General features: G+C 38.9%; 2 protein-coding genes across 3 annotated transcripts; both read left to right on the top strand.

The window, feature by feature from the left end:
* The first annotated feature begins 548 nt into the window (after window positions 1–548).
* On the top strand, window positions 549–10,363 carry crk (v-crk avian sarcoma virus CT10 oncogene homolog). Its single transcript, XM_077610843.1, has 3 exons — window positions 549–1,113; window positions 2,892–3,487; window positions 7,116–10,363. The coding sequence occupies exons 1-3, from the start codon at window positions 894–896 to the stop codon at window positions 7,251–7,253; spliced, it is 954 nt and encodes a 317-aa protein (XP_077466969.1). The 5' UTR covers window positions 549–893; the 3' UTR covers window positions 7,254–10,363.
* Window positions 10,364–11,305: 942 nt separating this feature from the next.
* On the top strand, window positions 11,306–19,370 carry ywhae1 (tyrosine 3-monooxygenase/tryptophan 5-monooxygenase activation protein, epsilon polypeptide 1). 2 transcript variants are annotated; one of them, XM_077610844.1, is made up of 8 exons: window positions 11,307–11,532; window positions 14,091–14,290; window positions 14,364–14,423; window positions 14,494–14,553; window positions 15,510–15,616; window positions 15,731–15,937; window positions 16,231–16,367; window positions 18,317–19,370. In XM_077610844.1, exons 1-8 carry the CDS (start codon window positions 11,469–11,471, stop codon window positions 18,370–18,372), a joined length of 891 nt encoding a protein of 296 aa, XP_077466970.1. In that variant the 5' UTR covers window positions 11,307–11,468; the 3' UTR covers window positions 18,373–19,370. The 2 variants fall into 2 exon arrangements, with proteins under 2 accessions (XP_077466971.1, XP_077466970.1); XM_077610845.1 differs by lacking the exon at window positions 14,494–14,553 and having other exon boundaries at window positions 11,306–11,532.
* The last annotated feature ends 666 nt before the right edge of the window (window positions 19,371–20,036 follow it).

The following is a 20,036-nucleotide window of genomic DNA, read 5'->3' as shown; positions in this document are numbered from 1 at the left end:
GCGCTTCTGTCACAAAGTCAGCTGGGATAGGCTCCAACACCCCCTGCGACCCTAGTGAGGATAAGGCGGTTCAGAAAATGAATGAATAAAAATGAACAATGTATTCATTGTTAAGAAATACACAGGCCAGCGACTTTGTTTAACACCCATTCCTTTGTCTGGCGCTGACACCTAGCGGTAAAATGTGGTAACTGCAACTAAACCGGTTGTACCTAAAAATACTGCGAATTAAAATTCTGTTCCGCCCATCATTCTGCTTTAATTATAAATTTGACTATCATTATTTAATGGACTTTTCTCTGATTGTATCAAAACGTGTATTTTTATTACAGTCTGTTCCGACCAAACGTAAATTTAGGGGTATTGAACGCGCTTAGCCCAGTATTTACATTTCCTAGACATAATTTCACATTTTGTGGCATAAATGTTTTCTATATATATACTTATTTATATATATGAGGGAAATGTGATGTTGCTAATACATATGTGGAATATATTGGTTTAGCTTGCCATTGATGCAGCAGATTGTAACAATGACGTCACATCCGTTAACGGTGTCCCTTTTTTTTTTGTTTTCCCGTATCCGCCATTTCAGTTTTTGAACTTAGTTGTCATCGGACGTTCTAGTATTCATAAAATTCCGAGCCCGAAACTTGCGCTATTTCTTCTATTCGGACCAGAAAGTAATCGCCCAGACGTCCAGAATCCGTTAGTTTAGGCGTCCGAGCATTCGTGGCAGTCAATTGATGCGCAATCTGCCAGCTGCGGATGTCGTGTGTTTACTAAACGTGCTCGAGGCGCTAAAGTTTTGTATGAGTTGAAGGCTTGGCGTGTGGATTGCGGGAGGGAGAGCAGAGAAGGCCCGACGACGCCTCGGCATCGGAGTGCTGATCATGGCCGGCAATTTTGACGCGGAGGACCGCGCCACTTGGTACTGGGGCCGCTTGAGCAGGCAGGAGGCTGTGTCGCTCTTGCAGGGGCAGAGGCACGGCGTCTTCCTGGTGCGGGACTCCATCACCAGCCCTGGCGACTATGTGCTCTCGGTGTCGGAGAACTCCAAGGTCTCGCATTATATCATCAACAGCATCAGCAACAACCGGCAATCCGGTCCAGGTAAGATAATAATTGCATACCCCCGGCGCCCCCCTTCCCCATTTTAGAATGAACACTGGACGCATGCATGACTTGCATCAAGAGAGATGCAACCATCTCATAGCTACACTCGTTTTCAGTGAAGTGGCACCAACTAACGAAAATATAGTAAATAAGGGGTGTGCAGACTTTGTGCATCAAATCAGTAAAACCAAAGTTTGCCAGCATCATTAGGAGTCTTGGCACTAGAACCAGTTTAGCAGTGGATTTAAAGCTATGAAAGTACCTTCTGAATTTATTGTTTCATCCTGCATAGTGAATATTTATTCACTTCCACAACCCTTTATAACACGTGTTTATTTTTGGTTTAAAAAAAAAAACTTGCTCCCCATAAAGACCTGGCGTAAACATGGCAACAACACATTTTGGGTCATATAGGCCACAATATTAACATTTGATATATGTGTGACTAACGTGAATCAAAATGTTAAGTCCATATATTTGGACACTAGAATGATGTGTTTCATTACATGTATTTTTTAATGATTTAAATTCATAAATAGTTATAAATTAATACACTCTTAATAAGACAAAATTTATAAAGCTTCACCGTTTTTGTTAGTGAGCACTCTACAATTGACCACATACTCCAAAACTTCACTACACTTTCTTTTCTCGTCATATAACCTAAATTCGTGTAAAATGGGCTGATAGTTTACAAAGTTATTGCAAAATTTCTCTATGACATTTGACCTCGTTACCCCCAAATTTAATCACCTCTTCTGTTTCATATATCTGGATAACAATCCCTTTATTCATTCTTCAGTCATCTTGAACTTAAACAAACAGACATGTATAACAAATATATAACCACCTTGTATAGGTTTCAGATACTGGCAGAGGTACTAAAAACAGAAATACAGTGAGGTCTTGCTGGCAAATAACTGTAGGATTTGTTTAAGTTATTAATTTTATATAATTGAAGGATTTGCTAGGAATGCTCATCTTTCACTGACATTGATGGCACTAGATGTTCAATCCATTTTGACCGGTAGAAGCTGGCAATGATAGCCATTAGCCTCTCCCAGTCAAAATTGAATAAAATGTTTAGCATAGAAAATGGCAACCAATGAGTTAAAGACGTTTCCAATAAAATGTCAATGTAAAGTTAAAAACAGCCTAAGTGATGAAGCAAAACGCCATTTTCGGGTGGCCCTGCATTCCTTTAGAATAGCTCTATCTTTGTACTGAGCATTAGCAGAATTGCATCTCCACATTAAGAAGATAAACAAGAGCAGGCTGCACTAGCTGACCTTAACACAGAGCAAAAAGTGGAATTAACAATCGAAGTTCGGAGGAGCGTCTTAGAGAGTCTTGCGTTACTGTTGGAAAATACAGACCCCCAGAAATGAGACAGATTTCCTCTTCCTGTCTTCTCCTTCCAGTGTAGAAAATGAGTAATACAATGCAACTTCATGGCATTTCCGTCTGAGCTACTGGCTGCTTTAAAAAAAAAAACTCTGTGACACTCAAAATAGCCCCCAAGCTATACTTTGGACACCTTGTTTTATACCATGATAGGAATTACTTTACGATACTTTAGATTCTGAGCTAATTGCACATTATGTTGACTGTTGGCTCATTAGTTATGAAACGAGCCTCGAGTATGTATCAGCAGTGGCTGTAAGACCCCTCTATTAGATGAGATAACTTTTTTTAGTAATAATTTTTTTAAACTTATTTCCCAATGGCTGAAGTTGCATATTAACATGTACCGTTTTTCTTCTGCTCCATTCCAGCAAGTTTGTCGCATCCAAGGTTTCGTATCGGCGACCAAGAGTTTGACGCACTCCCTGCTTTGCTAGAATTCTACAAAATTCACTACTTGGACACCACCACCCTAATAGAACCCATCAACAAGTCCAAACACGCGTCCTTTATCAGCGTGGGCCCAGGCGGTGCCCCCCCACCCCGCCTGGAGGACGAGTACGTTAGAGCGCTTTTCGATTTCCCCGGCAACGACGACGAGGACCTCCCGTTTCGGAAAGGGGATATCCTCCGCGTCCTGGAGAAGCCCGAAGAGCAGTGGTGGAACGCTCAGAACTCTGACGGCCGAGCAGGGATGATCCCCGTGCCGTACGTGGAGAAGTACCGTCCGACGTCTCCCAATTCGGCGCTCGCTGCCGGTGTACCCGTTGCCGGCCCACCGGGAGGCGTGGGCATGTTAGGGAACTCTGACGGGTCCGCGTCCCAGCCGGGTACACCAAAAATGGGAGATCCCAGCCAGTATGCCCAACCCACACCCCTCCCAAATCTCCAGAACGGACCGGTCTCTGCCAGGGCCATACAGAAGAGGGTACCCAATGCATATGACAAGACTGCCCTGGCTTTAGAGGTAATGTGGATGTGTGATTTCTTAAGATATGTTCAGACACTTAAGACCAAGTGTGTCAAAGTGGCAGCCCAGGGGCCAAATCTGGCCCGCCACATCATTTTGTGTGGCCCGGGAAAGTAAATCATGAGTGCCGACTTTCTGTTTTAGGATCAAATTAAAATGAAGAGTATAGATGTACCGTATTTTCACGACTATAAGGCGCACCACATTATAAGGTGCATCCTCAATGAATGACACATTTGAATTTTTTTTCCATATATAAACCACACTGGATTATAAGGTGCCCTGTCTATTTTGGGGAAAATTGAAGACTTTTAAGTGCCCCTTATAGTCGTGAAAATACGGTATATTAAATTTCCTGATTTCCCCCCTTTTAAATCAATAATTGTAATTTTTTAATCATTTTTTTCTGTTTTTAGTTCAAAAATCATTTTGTAAAATTTAAAAATATATAAAAAGCTAAAATAAACATTGTTTTAGATAAATAAAAAACTGAATATTCATGACTTTTAATCCATTTATAAAAAAAGTCTAAATATTATATCTAAAATGGTCCAGCCCACGTGAAATCAAGTTGACGTTAAAGCGGCCAGCGAACCAACCCGAGTCTGACACCCCTGTCTTAAGATATGTTCAGACACTGTAGACGTAATATCAGCAAATATTGAATCGATATCATACTGTCATGAATTTGACGATTCATCCCCCCAGTGAAAATCCCTGACGGTCAGGTTCGTTACATCGGGGCCGTCTAAAATGTAATCACAGTTAGATTTGGATTAATTGTGACGTCTTAAAACATCTAGTCCTGCCACCTGAACCTCTGAAAATATCGCAACAAACAAAAACATTTTGGATTTCATAGAAGTTAATGACCATGAGTGGGAATTTTTATACTGTAAATTGCAACTTTTTAGTTTTAGGGTAGTGAAGCTTAAGTTGCTCTACTTCTGAACTGGAGTTTAGGTAAACACTGATCTTGTTGTGCATGTTAGATGATACCGCTCCCTGTTTTCTTAGATTTTTCTGTCTTTGACCTGGGCAAGGTTGCTTTTTGTGCTTTCTCCAGTAGGTCGGAGAAGTGACTCAGCACGGAGGCAGTAGATTGGTCTGTTAATTATTAGCTCAGATTTCCTTGTCTTTGTGTCTTGACTTGGATTCAAACATTTAAGTCACTTTTTTCCCCTTCAATCAGTGCCAAAACTGTGCAGTTTTCCATTGCTTCTCCATTGAGGTTAATAATAATTGTGGTGGGTTTTTTTCATAATTTAGAGTAAAGTCCTCTTGATGTTGGTTATTTGTAATAGGTAATACAATATAATTACTAATTTAAGTAATAAAACTTGTGACCTTTATCCATCTGTGTCATTTACACAGAAGCTTTCAAAGAGAGATAGCTAGTGTCAAAACTATTTGCACGTTCCTACCGCAACATAAAAGTTTAAAGTCATCCGCATACTACAGGAATGAATATATGTAGAGTGATTTCGGCCCAATCATCGTTTTGTTTGGATTTTTTTTTACACATTAGCCCCCTCAACTGGTAAAATACTTGCAACGCATCAGGTATGAGTTGAGATGACGTGCGCAATTATTTCGTTAAGCAACATTTTTGGAGACATGACATTAAGTCACGCTCTGTGGTAATACGTGTCACCTTCTGAAAGCCCAAGAGTGGTTGCAACTAAATATCTGTATTTTTCAGGCATGTCAAAGTTCCCAAACTGAAGTTAACTCAAAATTGCAAAGACATAACATAAGCACTATCGGTATAGGCTTTGAGAAGAAAAATGTTTTCGGTTTCAATTTGAGGGGGAAATGTATCTGGAATTCCGACTTTAACAATCTATTCATAATATTTAAGAATGTTCATAAAATAAATCCAGAAATCCAGGACCGTGAAGTTTATTGGCCAAAAGAGCCACACCTTATAACAGAAGTACGTGCTACAGGATATCCTCCTGGGGCATGCAAGTGCGGGAAACACCTTTTTTTCATCCACTCAGTTTCAGTTTGGTCTACAGTACCAGACAAATTAGTATGTAACTAGTGCACACTGTTATTAACCTCTTAACACCCATACTCTTGCCAGGCATGCATTTTTATTTTCTCTTTGATATTTAGGCTAATTGGGACCTGATGAGTGTAAAAAAAAGGATTATCTTTTACATGATGGAGTTTCTGAGAAAAATGATGTAACATCATAAGTTGTAGTCCAAAATTTAACATTGTAGTCTTAGACAACCAAAAATGTGATGTCCACACATGTGGACGCCAGGTCATAGGAGGTTAAATATAATTAAAACGTTTAGTCCATTTAAAATACACCTTTAAAAAAGAGTGCTGTTTAAAAATGTTGTATTATATACTCTAGGGAAGAGGGAAGGGTCTCTTTTAATCAGTGGCGGTCCGTGCATTTTCTGGTAGCGCCTTCAATGGGTAAAATCTTACTTCCTAGCAGCATTTAATGATTAGATACAAATACTGGAGCTTTTCAGACATTACAACCAGGCCGGGGGGTGATTTTCCCGGGAAAAGACAGTGATGGACGTCAATGGCAAAATGGCAAAAATTGCACTAAAATGGGGTAAAATCCACTTCCTAGCAGCATTTAGTGATTAAATACAAACACTGGAGCTTTTCAGATATCAGAACTTGGCCCACAATTGAAATATTATTTAGGAATATAGCCATATTTTACTCACCAAAATCCTTTTTAACTGTACACAATATCCATCCTCCTTTCTTTCTTCCTTCTTTTATATCGCCACCGAAGCTAATGCTGAAAATCGAGCCAGTCCTGTCATATTCTGGCATAGTCCGTCTTAAAAATGGCTTTAAATCAACACAACGATATATTGGCTTGTGCAGCTAGCTCCAGATACAGTTTGGTAGCTAATCATAGTTGGTGAAAGCGATGACGTATCCCTACGCCTGCGACAATACATTGTGGTGTTGCCAACTCAAAATCTGATTGGTTAGAACAACAGTCTTATCAACGCTTGTTTAATGCAGCAGAGCCCGCAGAACTGATTGTGAAGGCTTTGAGGCAGATTTCTGACCCTGGCAACAAATAATGGCTGAAATGTGATTGGTTAAATGCTTCAATATGAAAACACATCTGGAAGCAGTGCAACCAGGGGGGAAAGCAATGAAAGGAAGCTAACAGACAATTTGGAATTATTTAATAAGCATTGATGGACAAAATATAATATATGATTCAGATATTTCTTAGGCCAGCAGAGAAGGCATTGCAGGCCCTGACGGCCCACCACCGGTTTTAATGGTTTATACACTTGATTAAAAGAAGTTGCAATGTAAGTATTTGTGCTTGTGAAGATAAAACATCCAATATTTTGTCTTAAAATTTAGCACTAAAATTACGATACATCTCCTTTTCTTAGAAACCAGAGATGGTAAAAGTGCATGGCGTAATATTCGTCAACAGAACATTTTTCGAAGTTCGCTTTAGCACAAAAATAAGATAACATTATATGAATAATTTGTCACTACTGTTTGCATGACTTATTCTCAGAAGTCAGAAAATCTATATCCTGTCACCTTTAGTTCTGTCTGTATTTTATTTGTTGGGTTTTCATCATGTCTTGTTGTCTGTGTCCCTCTTCAGGTGGGCGACATGGTAACAGTGACTAAAATAAACGTGAACGGCCAATGGGAAGGCGAATGTAAAGGAAAACGTGGCCACTTTCCCTTCACACACGTTAAACTCCTGGACCAGCACAATGCTGAGGATGATCTTAGCTGAGAGTGGACTGGCGGGTGCGAACTGGACGCTAGTGTTAGACCCTGCCTCACATCCCTCCCCCACCTAACGCCTGCTCTACCTGCATCGAGTCAAATTTCTCACAATCACACAGAAAAACAAGCAACCGACTCCACCGCATACTTCTGACAGCCCCTCACTACCAGCACTTCCTGGTCTGACTGACTCAACACAAAATGAAAGACCGGCTGGAAAGCCATTGGTTTTGTAACATTTTAACTTCAACACAGTGACACGAGAGTTAGGGCTTCTCACTCTTTAGGACACTACTCGCCACGCAACTTGGCCATTTCCTCATCCTGTGTTTGAGCATGTAGATCAAAAGTCTGCACTGCGTCATTTTTCACCCTCCCCTCAACCTCAAGGGCTTCATTTAAGATCAGTGGAAATACACGAATCCACAGGTAAAGACAAAGACACTAACATTAACATTATTTTTTGTGTTTGGATCCCTAATCCTCATGAATGATTTGCACAGATGATTGTGCTGAAGAGAGGTATTGGCTAAGGAAAACCCTTTTTAAAGTTTACTTTCATTTTTGCTTACCTTATGACTTCAAAATCCTCCTTAATCTTAAGTGACAAATGATAAATTGTAGCTTTTCTCTTTGTATGTGCAAAATTAAGGCTTAAAATGAACCCACACAAACAATTGAAAAGTAAGATCTTTTCGTTTTTTTATTGGGCTTTTTACTTGTTATTTTCTAAAACTGAACATAACAATTAGGAGTGGCGACATGTTCGTGTTTTATTAGTTAAACTAGAGAAAATTTAAGATAACCAAATCAGAGAAAATAGCAAAAGAAAATATTTAAGGTAAAAATCCATGTTTGGCTTTCAGACATCCACCTTTTAATAATATAATACACGGACACCTGATCCTGATTTTGTTAAATTATGTAAATTTGGGGCTCTGGGCATTGCGTATAGCAGTGATGCGAAAACTGCCCAAACAGGTATGCTTTTTTGCCCTTAACAATGTTTAATCTGCTAATTGAAATACGCTTAAAGGGAAAGTTACTGAGGTGAGAGATTATACAAAGATCAAAAATATGAAGTGTTGATACAGACATTGCCTCAGGAGGATTTTATATCTCTTTTTGGCAGTGTGAAAATTATCTGGTTTTATTGGAAAATCTCAATTACGAGTCTAATTAGCATGATTTGGCCTCTTTGCTAACTTCTATTTTAGCTATAGTAATTACTACTATGAAATTACCAGTATTAAAAGAGCAGCATGGACACAGCCCTGTTATTCTTTTTTGCAACAGCGGATCTAAAAAAAAGTACCAAAGCGTCATGCTGCATGTGAAACCCGTTAAGTTTGGTAAATATGGCTACATTATGTCTAAAAGCAGTTTTAGTAATCTCACCAAAGCAGCCTGTTGACCTACTGAAGTGTCTAATCTAACGTGGCCAAATGACCAAAGAATTCAGTCTTAATTCAATATATCATTATGTAACTAGTCTGTGAAAATAGTACAGTAAACACAATGAAGGATTTTGGTTGAGAATTATCCATTGACCAGAGCAAGTGCAGAAAAAAAGGTTAATCCGTCATGGAACATTTTCAAACTGATGTCCATTCTGGATTGAGATCCACCAATCGCCCCAAGTTGGGTTTCAGTACACCTGTGTGAAGTCGAGGAGAAAATGGATCAACGAAATTAAACCACTCTGCAATTTCGTCACCGTTTCAAAATTCACTGATCTTTCCTTTTCAAAAATACATGGCCTGGTAAATTCAGATGGGGATTTTCCAAATTGTAAAGGAAACTCAATTGTGACGTTCTTAAGACCACATGTTAGTTGAGACTGAATCACATGACACTCAGTTGCAGACAAGTTGTCCTTCATTTTTCCCGCTTCCAATCACCTTGTATTGAATTATTTTCCTTCGCTGAACTTTTTATTATGCCTATTTGTGCCGTTAATCAATGTTCCCATACTTGACTAAGAGGATTTGAGCAATTACTAAATGAAAGAGTAGTCCAAAACACACCACGTATCGTGAAATAATTACAAAGACAAGCCAACCAAGAGTTAAGATCAATGTAACAGAAACATAACTCCTTCAAAAATTGCCTATCACAATTTTCAAGTAGTTCTTTGCAAGAAACAGTCATTTATGATGCATTATGTGGTTTTCTTTACATGCTAAACTATAGTTTTTCTTGGTAGTCTTCACAACAGTTGTCAGTAGTTCATAGCGAGAAGAAGCTTTTCACTTTTGTCAAAAGGATGTTCTGTGTTTGTGTCCATTTTTATTGTACTTTTTTTTTGCTACCTTGCACCGATTTTGTTGTATTGTAATCTTTTGATGTATCAGTCCAGCTTTTCTCTGTGATTACTTTTCTATTGTGTATTCTTTCCATTTTGTTTTCTTTAGTGGCATAGCCTTTTTCTTTTTGTCCGAAACATTTGCGATTTTTAGGTTCCACTCGGCGTTCATTTCAAGTCCCTGCCTCATTTCACACATGTCTGCCTGACAATCATCGCCTTGCTCATCTACATTACACAGGCTCGGAATGGATTGAAGATGACTGCCTCAGCAAACGTGACATGTTGGAGGTTTCTCATATCGTGGTTCGCATTTATGTCTTGTACATCAATTCGTCTTTGGGTGATAGTGGGAACAATATTAACACAGGTAGATATCATGTATTAAAAAAAGAAACAACAGACTGAACTGAAAACACTAAATTGCTTTTAAACCAAGTTTGCAAGGATACAGATGCTCCTCATGAATTATATTGTGATTGACCTCCATTACCTCATTCACAACACTGTATGTGATGTCCGATTGTGACGTTTAAAGCACATCTAAAAAAATGTTGGGGCCAATTTGCGATATGTGGTATGAGCACTGTATGTGGCAGATGCTTAGTTCCTGAAATTAAGCAAAACAAAGTATTTTAAATAATCAATCACACTTCCATGTTATAAATGAGGAGTGGCAAACCATCACAGGGAAATGTTCACAGAATGGTTTTATTATAACACTATATTCTTTTGAGACGATTGTAATTAACTTTTTTTTCTGTAGCATGTGATGTGTTAATAACTAGTAAATAAAGTCAAAATCATGACAATCCCTGCTTTGTGTTTGACTCGAGTTCGAGTTCCCTTCCTTTGGCATTACCAATCCATTGCCTATGACTAAATTCAACTGGTTGCCGTTCGTAACATCAGAATATCACATACTGCAGCTATATATATATATATATATATATATATATATATATATATATATATATATATATATATATATATATGTATGTATGTATATGTATATATATGTATGTATGTATATATGTGTATATATATTATATATAGCTGCAGTATGTGATATTCTGATGTTATGAATGGCAACCAGTTTAATAAAAATATTAAAAATAATAAAATTATTATTGCAAAACAAAATATACATATAAAAGGCAAGGGATTTGTCACTATATATATATATAGTGACAAATCCCTTGTTGTCACTATATATATATATATATATATATATATATATATATATATATATATATATATATATATATATATATATATATATATATATATATATAGTGACAAATCCCTTGCCTAATTTTGTTTTGCAATAATATATATTTTTAAATCCAATGTGATAAAAGAATGAATGAATGCAAAAAGTTCAAGTAAATCACAACCAAGATAGCTCAATTATCACATTGGATTTAAAAAATATATATTAGTGCAAACCAAAATATAAAGGCAAGGGATTTGTCACTTGAAGTGCCGCCAGACCTATAGCCAAAGATCCACGAATGTCTACAAGAGAATTACCACCACTTCCTCCCTGGGTTGTATTTCCACAGTCGCATGGATGCTTTTTGTTTGTTCGCTTGCTTTTTTTATTGTATGTCTAAAAACGATTTAGTGCATTTTTGGACAATGAGCACAATGAAACTCCCGTTAAAGTCAAGCAATGCGTATGGGACGTATCAGAGCAAAACGATTCAGGTACGTGGACGATTTACCCGGATATGACTGGCCGCCATTTTTACTCCATCCTATCTGAGCTGCCGGCTGGGCGTAACGCACACCACCATTCGAGTCGACCCAGTTGGTCTCGAGGAATCGCTGAAAGACCGCGCACGGTATCGCGTTTCCCCCCCTACAAATTTATTTGTCACTTTCGACGGTTTCCCACGACTAGTTCTATTCGCAATGGCAGAGCGAGAGGATTGCGTTTACCAGGCAAAACTCGCAGAGCAGGCCGAGCGATATGACGGTAAGAAAGCACTCGGAGTGGGACATGCTCGCCGCTGGGATTTTGCCCCCCTTTACTAGTCAACTAATGTTCACAAGAGTGGAACCTCGCTTAGCATTTTAGCCACCAATTCGAAGTCTCTCGTTGTAACGGCGAGCGTCACGTTGCTGTTTCTTTGGAAGAGCTGCTGGCGCCTAATGCAAATGAATGACATTACTAGCAGCAGCTGTCAAAATTGAAAGGGGATTAAAACAAGTGTCGTGCAATTGCTAGCCTCGGCGAAAGGGCTACAACAAAATGGCGGCTCAGTGAAGCGTGATCTGTCAGAGTTACCTCCCTTTTTTACCAACGCAGTTCATTTACTTTCTCCCTTTTACGTATAAACACGCGAAGGGCGCTTGATGGAATCGTGATCAATCATTGACATGAAGCACATTGGGCTTGCGGTGAAAGTTGTGGGGCCTTTAGTGCAAAACAACTGTTGGCTTCATGGGGTGTTCCTTCCTCCCTTCCTTCTCACTGCCGCACAGTACAGCTCGATTGATGAAAATGACCAGCACTCGCTCTCCTTTGCAAACTGTTAGACTGTCATGGCATTACTGTTCTCGGGGTTGTTTTTAGACGCCTGCCTGTGCGACACTAATAGGTTGCTTAGTAACGCTAAATGAATGTGCCCTGACTCACTCACGCGATTTGGGGTAGTGGGAGAGATGATTGATGGTCCAGTGACTACATGGGAACCTGGCTGGAATGCAATTTAAGTTTAATGCCATTTAAACGATTTATTTGTTTTTTGAAAATCGCCTATCGAGACATGGAATCCATCTTATCATTTACTGAACTAAGGGTGTTGCCACTGCACTTTCTCGTAACGTGGTCTTTCAGGTAATGCCGGTTTTTTTACGCTTCCTTTTTGGGATTCTGCACTGGTTTGGTCTTTAAACCTCCGTGTTTACATGAAGAAAACATCTAGAATTAATGACCTTTATGTGGAAGACGGTTGCGCAAAGTATTGTTTGTTAATCAGTCACCCATTTCTAGCACCTTTTTAATAACCTCTTAAAGAAACACCTTTTTCATGACTGTGGCCATTTTAATACATCAATTATACCTTGACTCAGACACGCTCGAGCATACGTGCATTTGATAGTGGTATTAATTACATTACAGGGAAAGGGGCATGTCTGTAATACAACTTGAATTTGATTGGCTAAAATAGTACTGTCGTCGATAATATGTCTGCCACAGTGTTCAGTGGCCACTTCCTGGCAATACTGCCGTTTATTTCTATGGCAGTGGCTCCTTAGCCGGTAACTGGTCAAATAGTCCCAGGGGCTATTTAGCCGCTAACCGGTCAAATAGCCTAGGCTATTTAGCCGGCAAGAATTCTGTGTGGGGTAAATAGTAAGAAACTACGGCTACGGAGGCACCGCCTAAATAATAGTCAATAAATCCCTATTCACCTAATGTTAAAATCTATCAATTGGCAATAACACATCAAATTTCAATAAGATTGGTTGAATGGTTTAGAAAATCCCCTATTCACTCAATGTTGAATAATAAGTTACCGGCTAAATAGCCCCTGGGACTATTTGACCGGTTACCAGCTAAGGAGCCACTGCCTATTTCCATTCCCCTCCTCCCACTATTACTCATCAGAAAAATAAAATTTTGTGTGTTTATAATTCGTTAAACAAGTTCATTTCCGTTGGGTTGCACATGATAAAGGTGTTTTGTGACCTTCATTCCCTCTTGAGTTTTAGCACACGCACACACACACACACACACTCACACACACACACACACACTCACACACACACACACACACACACACACACAAACAAACAGTAGTTGTCCTGTGACTATAAATATCAACACGATCACCATTTTTAGATTTGTAGAAATATTATGTATTTTTATACTTGCAAAATTAAAGATTTATTAAACATATATCTCGCTAGTAAGCAGTGTTTGTCTGTTTGATACACGCTTTCAATACTGCTTATCCTTGTCAGGGTACCTGGGTGCTGGACCCTACCCCAGCTGACTTTGGGGTAAAGGCATAGTACACCATGGACTGGTCGCTAGTTGGTCATCGAGCACGCATAGAGAAAGACAACCATTCACACTCGCAGCCAAGGCTCAAACGCGCGGGAATCAAACCTACACACCCCACCGAAGTCAGGCGAAAGAACCAATGCAACAACGGATGGCTGTTTGGCATATAAAAACCATTAATAGTACAGTTGCCAAAATTACACCATTTGGTTGGCTACCCATGTTTTAACCATTGTTAAAGATATTAGACAGATTTTTTTTCATTTATATTTCTTTGACAATTGTGATCACAACATATATACATGTTAAGTGGTGTATGTTTTCAACTAATAAACCAGCTATTGTTGCTGGAATTTTCAATTCTGTTTTACTAACAAGGACATTTATCAATGTTTTTGTAGTTTGACAGAGCAAGTTTAAATGTTGCCAAGAATTTGATGTCAAAATTTGGAGGGCGGTCGTGGTTTTCACCGAACTGAACAAATATGTTAAAGTCAGTGGTACATTTGTCTTGTCAACAGAGATGGTGTTGTTCATGAAGAAACTAGCGGGCATGGACTTGGAGCTCACAGTGGAGGAGAGAAACCTACTATCAGTGGCTTACAAGAATGTGATTGGTGCCAGGAGAGCTTCCTGGAGGTTAATCAGTAGCATTGAACAGAGGGATGAGAGCAAGCGCGAAGAAGACAAACTGAAGATGGTCTGGGAATACAAAAAAACGGTAAAGTATTCTTCAGAAAAAAAAAGAAAAAAAACCTTTGACTTCCTGGAGGATAATCAGTAGCATTGAACAGATGGATGAGAGCATGGGCGAAGAAGACAAACAGAAGATGGTCCAGGAATACAGAAAAACGGTAAAGTATTCTTCAGAAAAAAAACAAAAAACCTTTGACTTCCTGGAGGATAATCAGTAGCGTTGAACAGCTGGATGAGAGCAAGGGCGAAGAAGACAAACTGAAGATGGTCCGGGAATACAGAAAAACGGTAAAGTATTCTTCAGAAGAAAAAAAAACCTTTGATTTGACAGTGTTCAGGCGCAGTTGCCTTGGGTATTCGGACGTTTGGTCGCCGGACTTTTGGTTGCCCGGAAGGTTATTGATAATTACCATTTAAAATTGTTGCTCAAATTCCCTAAATACAAACTGCGAATTATTATTTTGTCATACTTAATGCCCTATTAATTATTAGGCTAAAGAAAAGCTCCAAATTTCCCGTACTTTTATTGTGTTTTGTTGGAGAACTTGTTAAGACACTGACTGACGTCCCTTCCTAAGGGGACAACCCATGTACATACACACTCTTATACACTCACACGTCTGCTCAGTGAACATGCTCAGGGCCATTGTTGGCTTTGATTGATGCGTAGACCATGTTGTTTTACCTTGTTTGGTCGCCGGACTTTTGGTCGCCGGACATTTGGGTCCGGGCGACCAAACGTCCGGCGACCAAACGTTCGGCGACCAAAAGTCCGCCGACCAAACGTCCAGTCACGGTTGCCTTGTCTTATTTTTTCTGGCAGCAAATGCGATGGACAATTCAAGGTATCTTGATGTACAGATGTGAGATCATCAGCTCCTATTAATAAAACACTACGAGCTGCTACCGAACAGTCTGAGTCATACTTGGCACTCGCTTGCCTTTATGAAAGGAAATAAGAGCTGGCTATTAGTGAGGGAGAGGCCAGAGAGTGTCGCAGACAGTGGAGGGAGGGGCTCTTGAATTTTAGTCAATAGTTTACCGGTTAATGTTGGAACAGTTACACTTTAACCAATGCAACGTTGACATATTTCAGAATTAAAAAAAGATTTTTTGAGGTGGGTTGGGGGCAGCTACATTATTAGATAGTATTTGGTTGGGACTGAAGAGTGTACTGGAGAACGTTAACTAGGGTGTTTTTACACAAAATGTGGTAGTTGGCATTTTTGCTTGATTCATGGCAGGTCGAGGATGAACTTAAATCAATCTGCGGGGACATCCTGGAGACATTGGAAAAGCACCTTCTACCATCTGCGGTCGCCGGGGAGTCAAAAGTCTTCTACAACAAAATGTGAGCATTTAAAACAATGAAATGTGAATGTTTTATCTGTCTGTATTTGTTCATCAAATTTAAGCACACAATTCCCAGCGTCACAAGTCAGTAAAATATTTGGTAAAATTACAGGAAGGGTGACTACCACAGGTACCTGGCAGAGTTTGCCACAGGAAATGGCAGAAAGGACGCAGCAGAGAAGAGCCTGGTGGCCTACAAATCTGCTACTGATCTCGCCACGCAAGAACTGCCACCCACGCACCCAATTCGCCTTGGTCTCGCGCTCAACTTCTCTGTCTTCTACTATGAGATCCTCAATTCGCCTGATCGTGCTTGCAGGTTTTTATAGTGTTGGTTTTATGATCTCTGGTGACTGAAAGTGAAATTTTCTTAAACCTTGACCAGATAAAAAAAAAAAAATCACTTCATACAATCCCATTCCCACTGAAATTGGGACATTGTGTTGAATATAACCAAAAACAAGAATAACATGATTTTCAAATCATCAACCCATATTTAATTGGATACACAAAAAGACATTTTAAAAAGTATTGCGTTTTTATCATTGGAGTTAGGCTTGAATTTTTAGGCAATGAGACGTGAACCTACAGATTTACTGCAATTCTGCTCAGGTTGGCGAAAGCTGCGTTTGATGACGCCATCGCTGAACTGGACACGTTGAGTGAAGAAAGCTACAAGGATTCCACACTTATTATGCAGTTGTTACGTGACAACCTGACACTATGGACTTCCGATATGCAGGGAGAAGGTAAGATGGAAGTTGAAAATGTATAAAAAGGGTTTATGTGCAACCACAAGGGATAAGTTTGAGTTTGATTCAGTCTTCAAATTAAAGTACTTTTTAATTTTTAATTTACACGGCCATTTGTAACCAGTACAAATTGTCAACTATACATTGTTGCTGACAAATGTTCACCCCAGTGTTCAACACCATTTGCTTTTGATAATACACAAATAAGCTGTTATATACCACCGATGACATCATTGCACAAAAAAGGGAACCCGTTTACAAAAGAGGCACCGTTTTTTCAGTCATTTGAATTTGTTTCACGTTTGCAATGTTAGATGGTGAGCTGCTAACAAGTTCAATTTGTTTGAAGGCTGTCAAGGAGCATGACTGAAATATATCAGTAGTTTACACTGACAACAGATGCACGGTGGCAATGTTGTCTGTGCGAGATGAAAAAGATCAAAAACACTCGCTAAAGACAGACAATAGAGCGTTTTACATATGACAAAGAATTTGTTTGTTGTTGTTTGTTCAAGCAAACCAGTTTCCACTTCACTAGTACAGTACAGTTGTTATATTCATCAAGGTGCAACTTTACAATAAAAGCATCCAAAAGTTGAATCAAATAAATCAAAAGGCGTTTTAATGCAGAATTGCCAACTTCTCCGGAACTTCCGGAGTTTACCTGGAAATGTAACGCAAACTCTGGGACTCCGGGCAGCCTCCCTAAACTCCGGAAATCCGAAAAATTTGACACTTACATTTTTTTTGAAGCAACCATTTTGGAAAAGTACCACATTTCCAATTTAAATACCTTGAAATTCACACCATCGCTACAACTTCCGCATCTTACTTCCGCATTTGATTCAACTGCACTGTAAACCGGATGAATTCGGTAACACAAGTGCATTGTGAATCATCAAGTTCTGAAAAATGATTCAACTTGTGCGACTTCAGTGTGGCAATCGATTGCATAGGTAGCCTCTATCGCTTGAACATTTTCGTTTTCATTTTATCCACAAGTGAAGTATTATTAAGGCTAACTAAACCACCAGTCTTTTGTTTTCAAACAAATCCTATCATTTCTGGGATTGTTCTAAAGCAGGGGTGTTTTTTTATAGATCTAAAACAATGTTTATTTTAGCTTTTTTTAAATATATTTTAGATTTTACAAAGTGATTTTTGTACTAAAAACACAGAAAAAATAGTCAAAAAAATTACAATTATTGATTTAAAAGGGGGAAAATCAGGAAATGTAATATACATCAATACTCTTCATTTTAATTTGATCCTAAAACAGAAAGTCAGCACTCATGATTTACTTTCCCGGGACACACAAAATGATGCGTTGGGCCAGATTTGGCCCCCGGGCCGCCACTTTAACACACATGTTCTAAAGGAAGTAGGCGTACACAGCAATGGTAAGTCTTATCAATATGCCTGCTCGGGATGAGCGCAAAATGGATGGCAATTTGGATGAAACTTCCAGTAAGAATCCCAGACACTAGATTCGTATTCGACGAAATATCCCATGTTGTCCAAAAGGACTGACATTTGCACATTGCACAACATGCAAGTGGGAGTAAGGGACATGCTAAAAACCTTGTTAATGTTGTGGAAATTTGAATGATCAACAAACTATACTTTGTTCACTTTTTATACTACTTTATGTGCACTGAGATTAACAAACATACAATTCTTGCTTTGTAAGTTTTTAGGTTGGTTTAGTTTGGAAGCAATAGCTTTTGTTCATCAAGTGTTTTACAAACAATTTTGGTTTTCAATCTACCCAATATTATTTCTTCATTCTTGGTATTGGTGTTCAAACCTGAAGTTACTGTCCTGATATTCTCTTACAATACATACAGGGTCATAAAGGTTTTTTTTTGTGGTTTTCGTCTGTGTGTGTATGAAACTGCCCCCCATTTGTTTTTTGCTGACCACGCATGTTGTGTTTTGCGTTGCAGGAGAAGAACCGACCACAGAAGCGCTGCAAGATGTGGAAGATGAAGCACAGACTTAGAGATGGCTTTGCCATTAACAGCCAACGACTTGTGACCCCCAAGCACCCACCAACTCACCCTACTGGTCACACTCCTCAACTTCCTTATTTTTCCTTCTTCCCTTTCCGACTTATATTCAGCCTCTGCTTTTGCAGGACCCAATGGGGCCCTAGAGTGAATAACCTTGTTTTTATCTTTTTTAATTTTAATTTTTTTTTTTTTAATATTAGACCTTACACCATTTGCAGAAAATACCACTTCATTCAGTCAGGAAATACAAAGTTAGAGAGACAAAGAGAAGCCCTTGGGTTTTGTTTGTTTTGCTCTGGTACAAACGGTTCTGAAATGTTATGGGTTTTTTTTCGTTTGTTTTTTTTCCCCCCTCCTCTCCTTCACTATTTTTATCTGTTGCTGGATGTATTGAGAATCTTTCTTAATGTAATTACAGAAATTAACTTTTATTACTGAAGATGTTGACTATTAGTTAATGGGAGGTATTTTATCTTTGTTTTTAGTGAATCATTGTAACTTTTTCATTGGCACTTTGGAGAAAAGCAAGTGTCTTTTTTTTAATGTTAGTATTTCAGAGGACGTTGGCAACATTTGCGATATCCAAGTGGGGCAAAGAAGTGCTTTTACACCGTAGGTTATTCTGTTTTATGGAGGTGTCTTTGGACTGTACTTTGTGCTCAATACTGTAACAATGCACATAGAAGGTTGCATTATCAGTTCCTGTTTGAATTAGGGTGCAAAAAAAAGATTGGGGCCTTTCATAGAAATTAGAGAAAAAAAGATTGTAATTAACACTCATGCGTATTTTTTTGCTGCAGCATTAGTCGACTTTTTTGGTTGAGTCTTTCAGTGCAGGTTATTTTGCTTATTTTCCTGTTTTGCTGCATCATGTGTAACTTGGAGCTTATTTGGACTACTGGATATCTGACTGGAGCCACAGACAGGGAACCTGTATTGTTCTTACTGAAACACAGCATGTAATTAACATTAAACAATCTAAATTAAAGTCAACCTTGTCTGGTTGCTTCTTGCTTCTTTTCTTTATAAATCACCCCCAAAAAACATTTTAAAAAGGAGTGTAGAGTTATTATTTCCAGTTAAGGTGTCATGCACATATCGGCATACGTACAGCCCTTTTTTTTCTGTCCACAGTTTGTCGTAATGCGAAACCTGAAGAGGGCAGCAAGCTTCATCTAATCTTCAATGGACGATTACTGCAACCATGCTGAGTTGCCTTGGTAGCACTCAGCGCTTCCGTATATTGGTGAGTCTCCTCAAAAAGCCATAGTATAAAAACATACTGGCACTTTGCATTTATTTCTCTGTAGAGACAAATTGTGGCTCTAATTTGCATCCTCAGGCCTTCCTAGACTAAAAATTCTTGTAGCTTACTTGACAAGTGTTGTCAATGGTCTGCCCAAAACCAAAATTGTAGTGAAAAAATACATCTTCTCTACAATACAATACAATGGATATATATAGCCAAGGTTATTTTCATGTGACATTTGTGATATTTTCCCACCCACTTCTGCCCAGAGCACTGAGTTTGCATATGGTTTCTGATTACAAGGACATAATGCGTAGATCAACACCAACATTTCCCTGTCTTCCAAGTCATCATTCCTTAGGACCATTGTAAAAACGAAAAAAATGGTACCCTAAATCACTAAAT

Source organism: Stigmatopora argus, chromosome 10 (genome assembly GCF_051989625.1).
Source record: "Stigmatopora argus isolate UIUO_Sarg chromosome 10, RoL_Sarg_1.0, whole genome shotgun sequence".
Lineage (NCBI taxonomy): Eukaryota > Metazoa > Chordata > Actinopteri > Syngnathiformes > Syngnathidae > Stigmatopora > Stigmatopora argus.
Note: the sequence above shows the minus strand (reverse complement) of the source record. Positions and strands in the feature narration are given on the sequence as shown.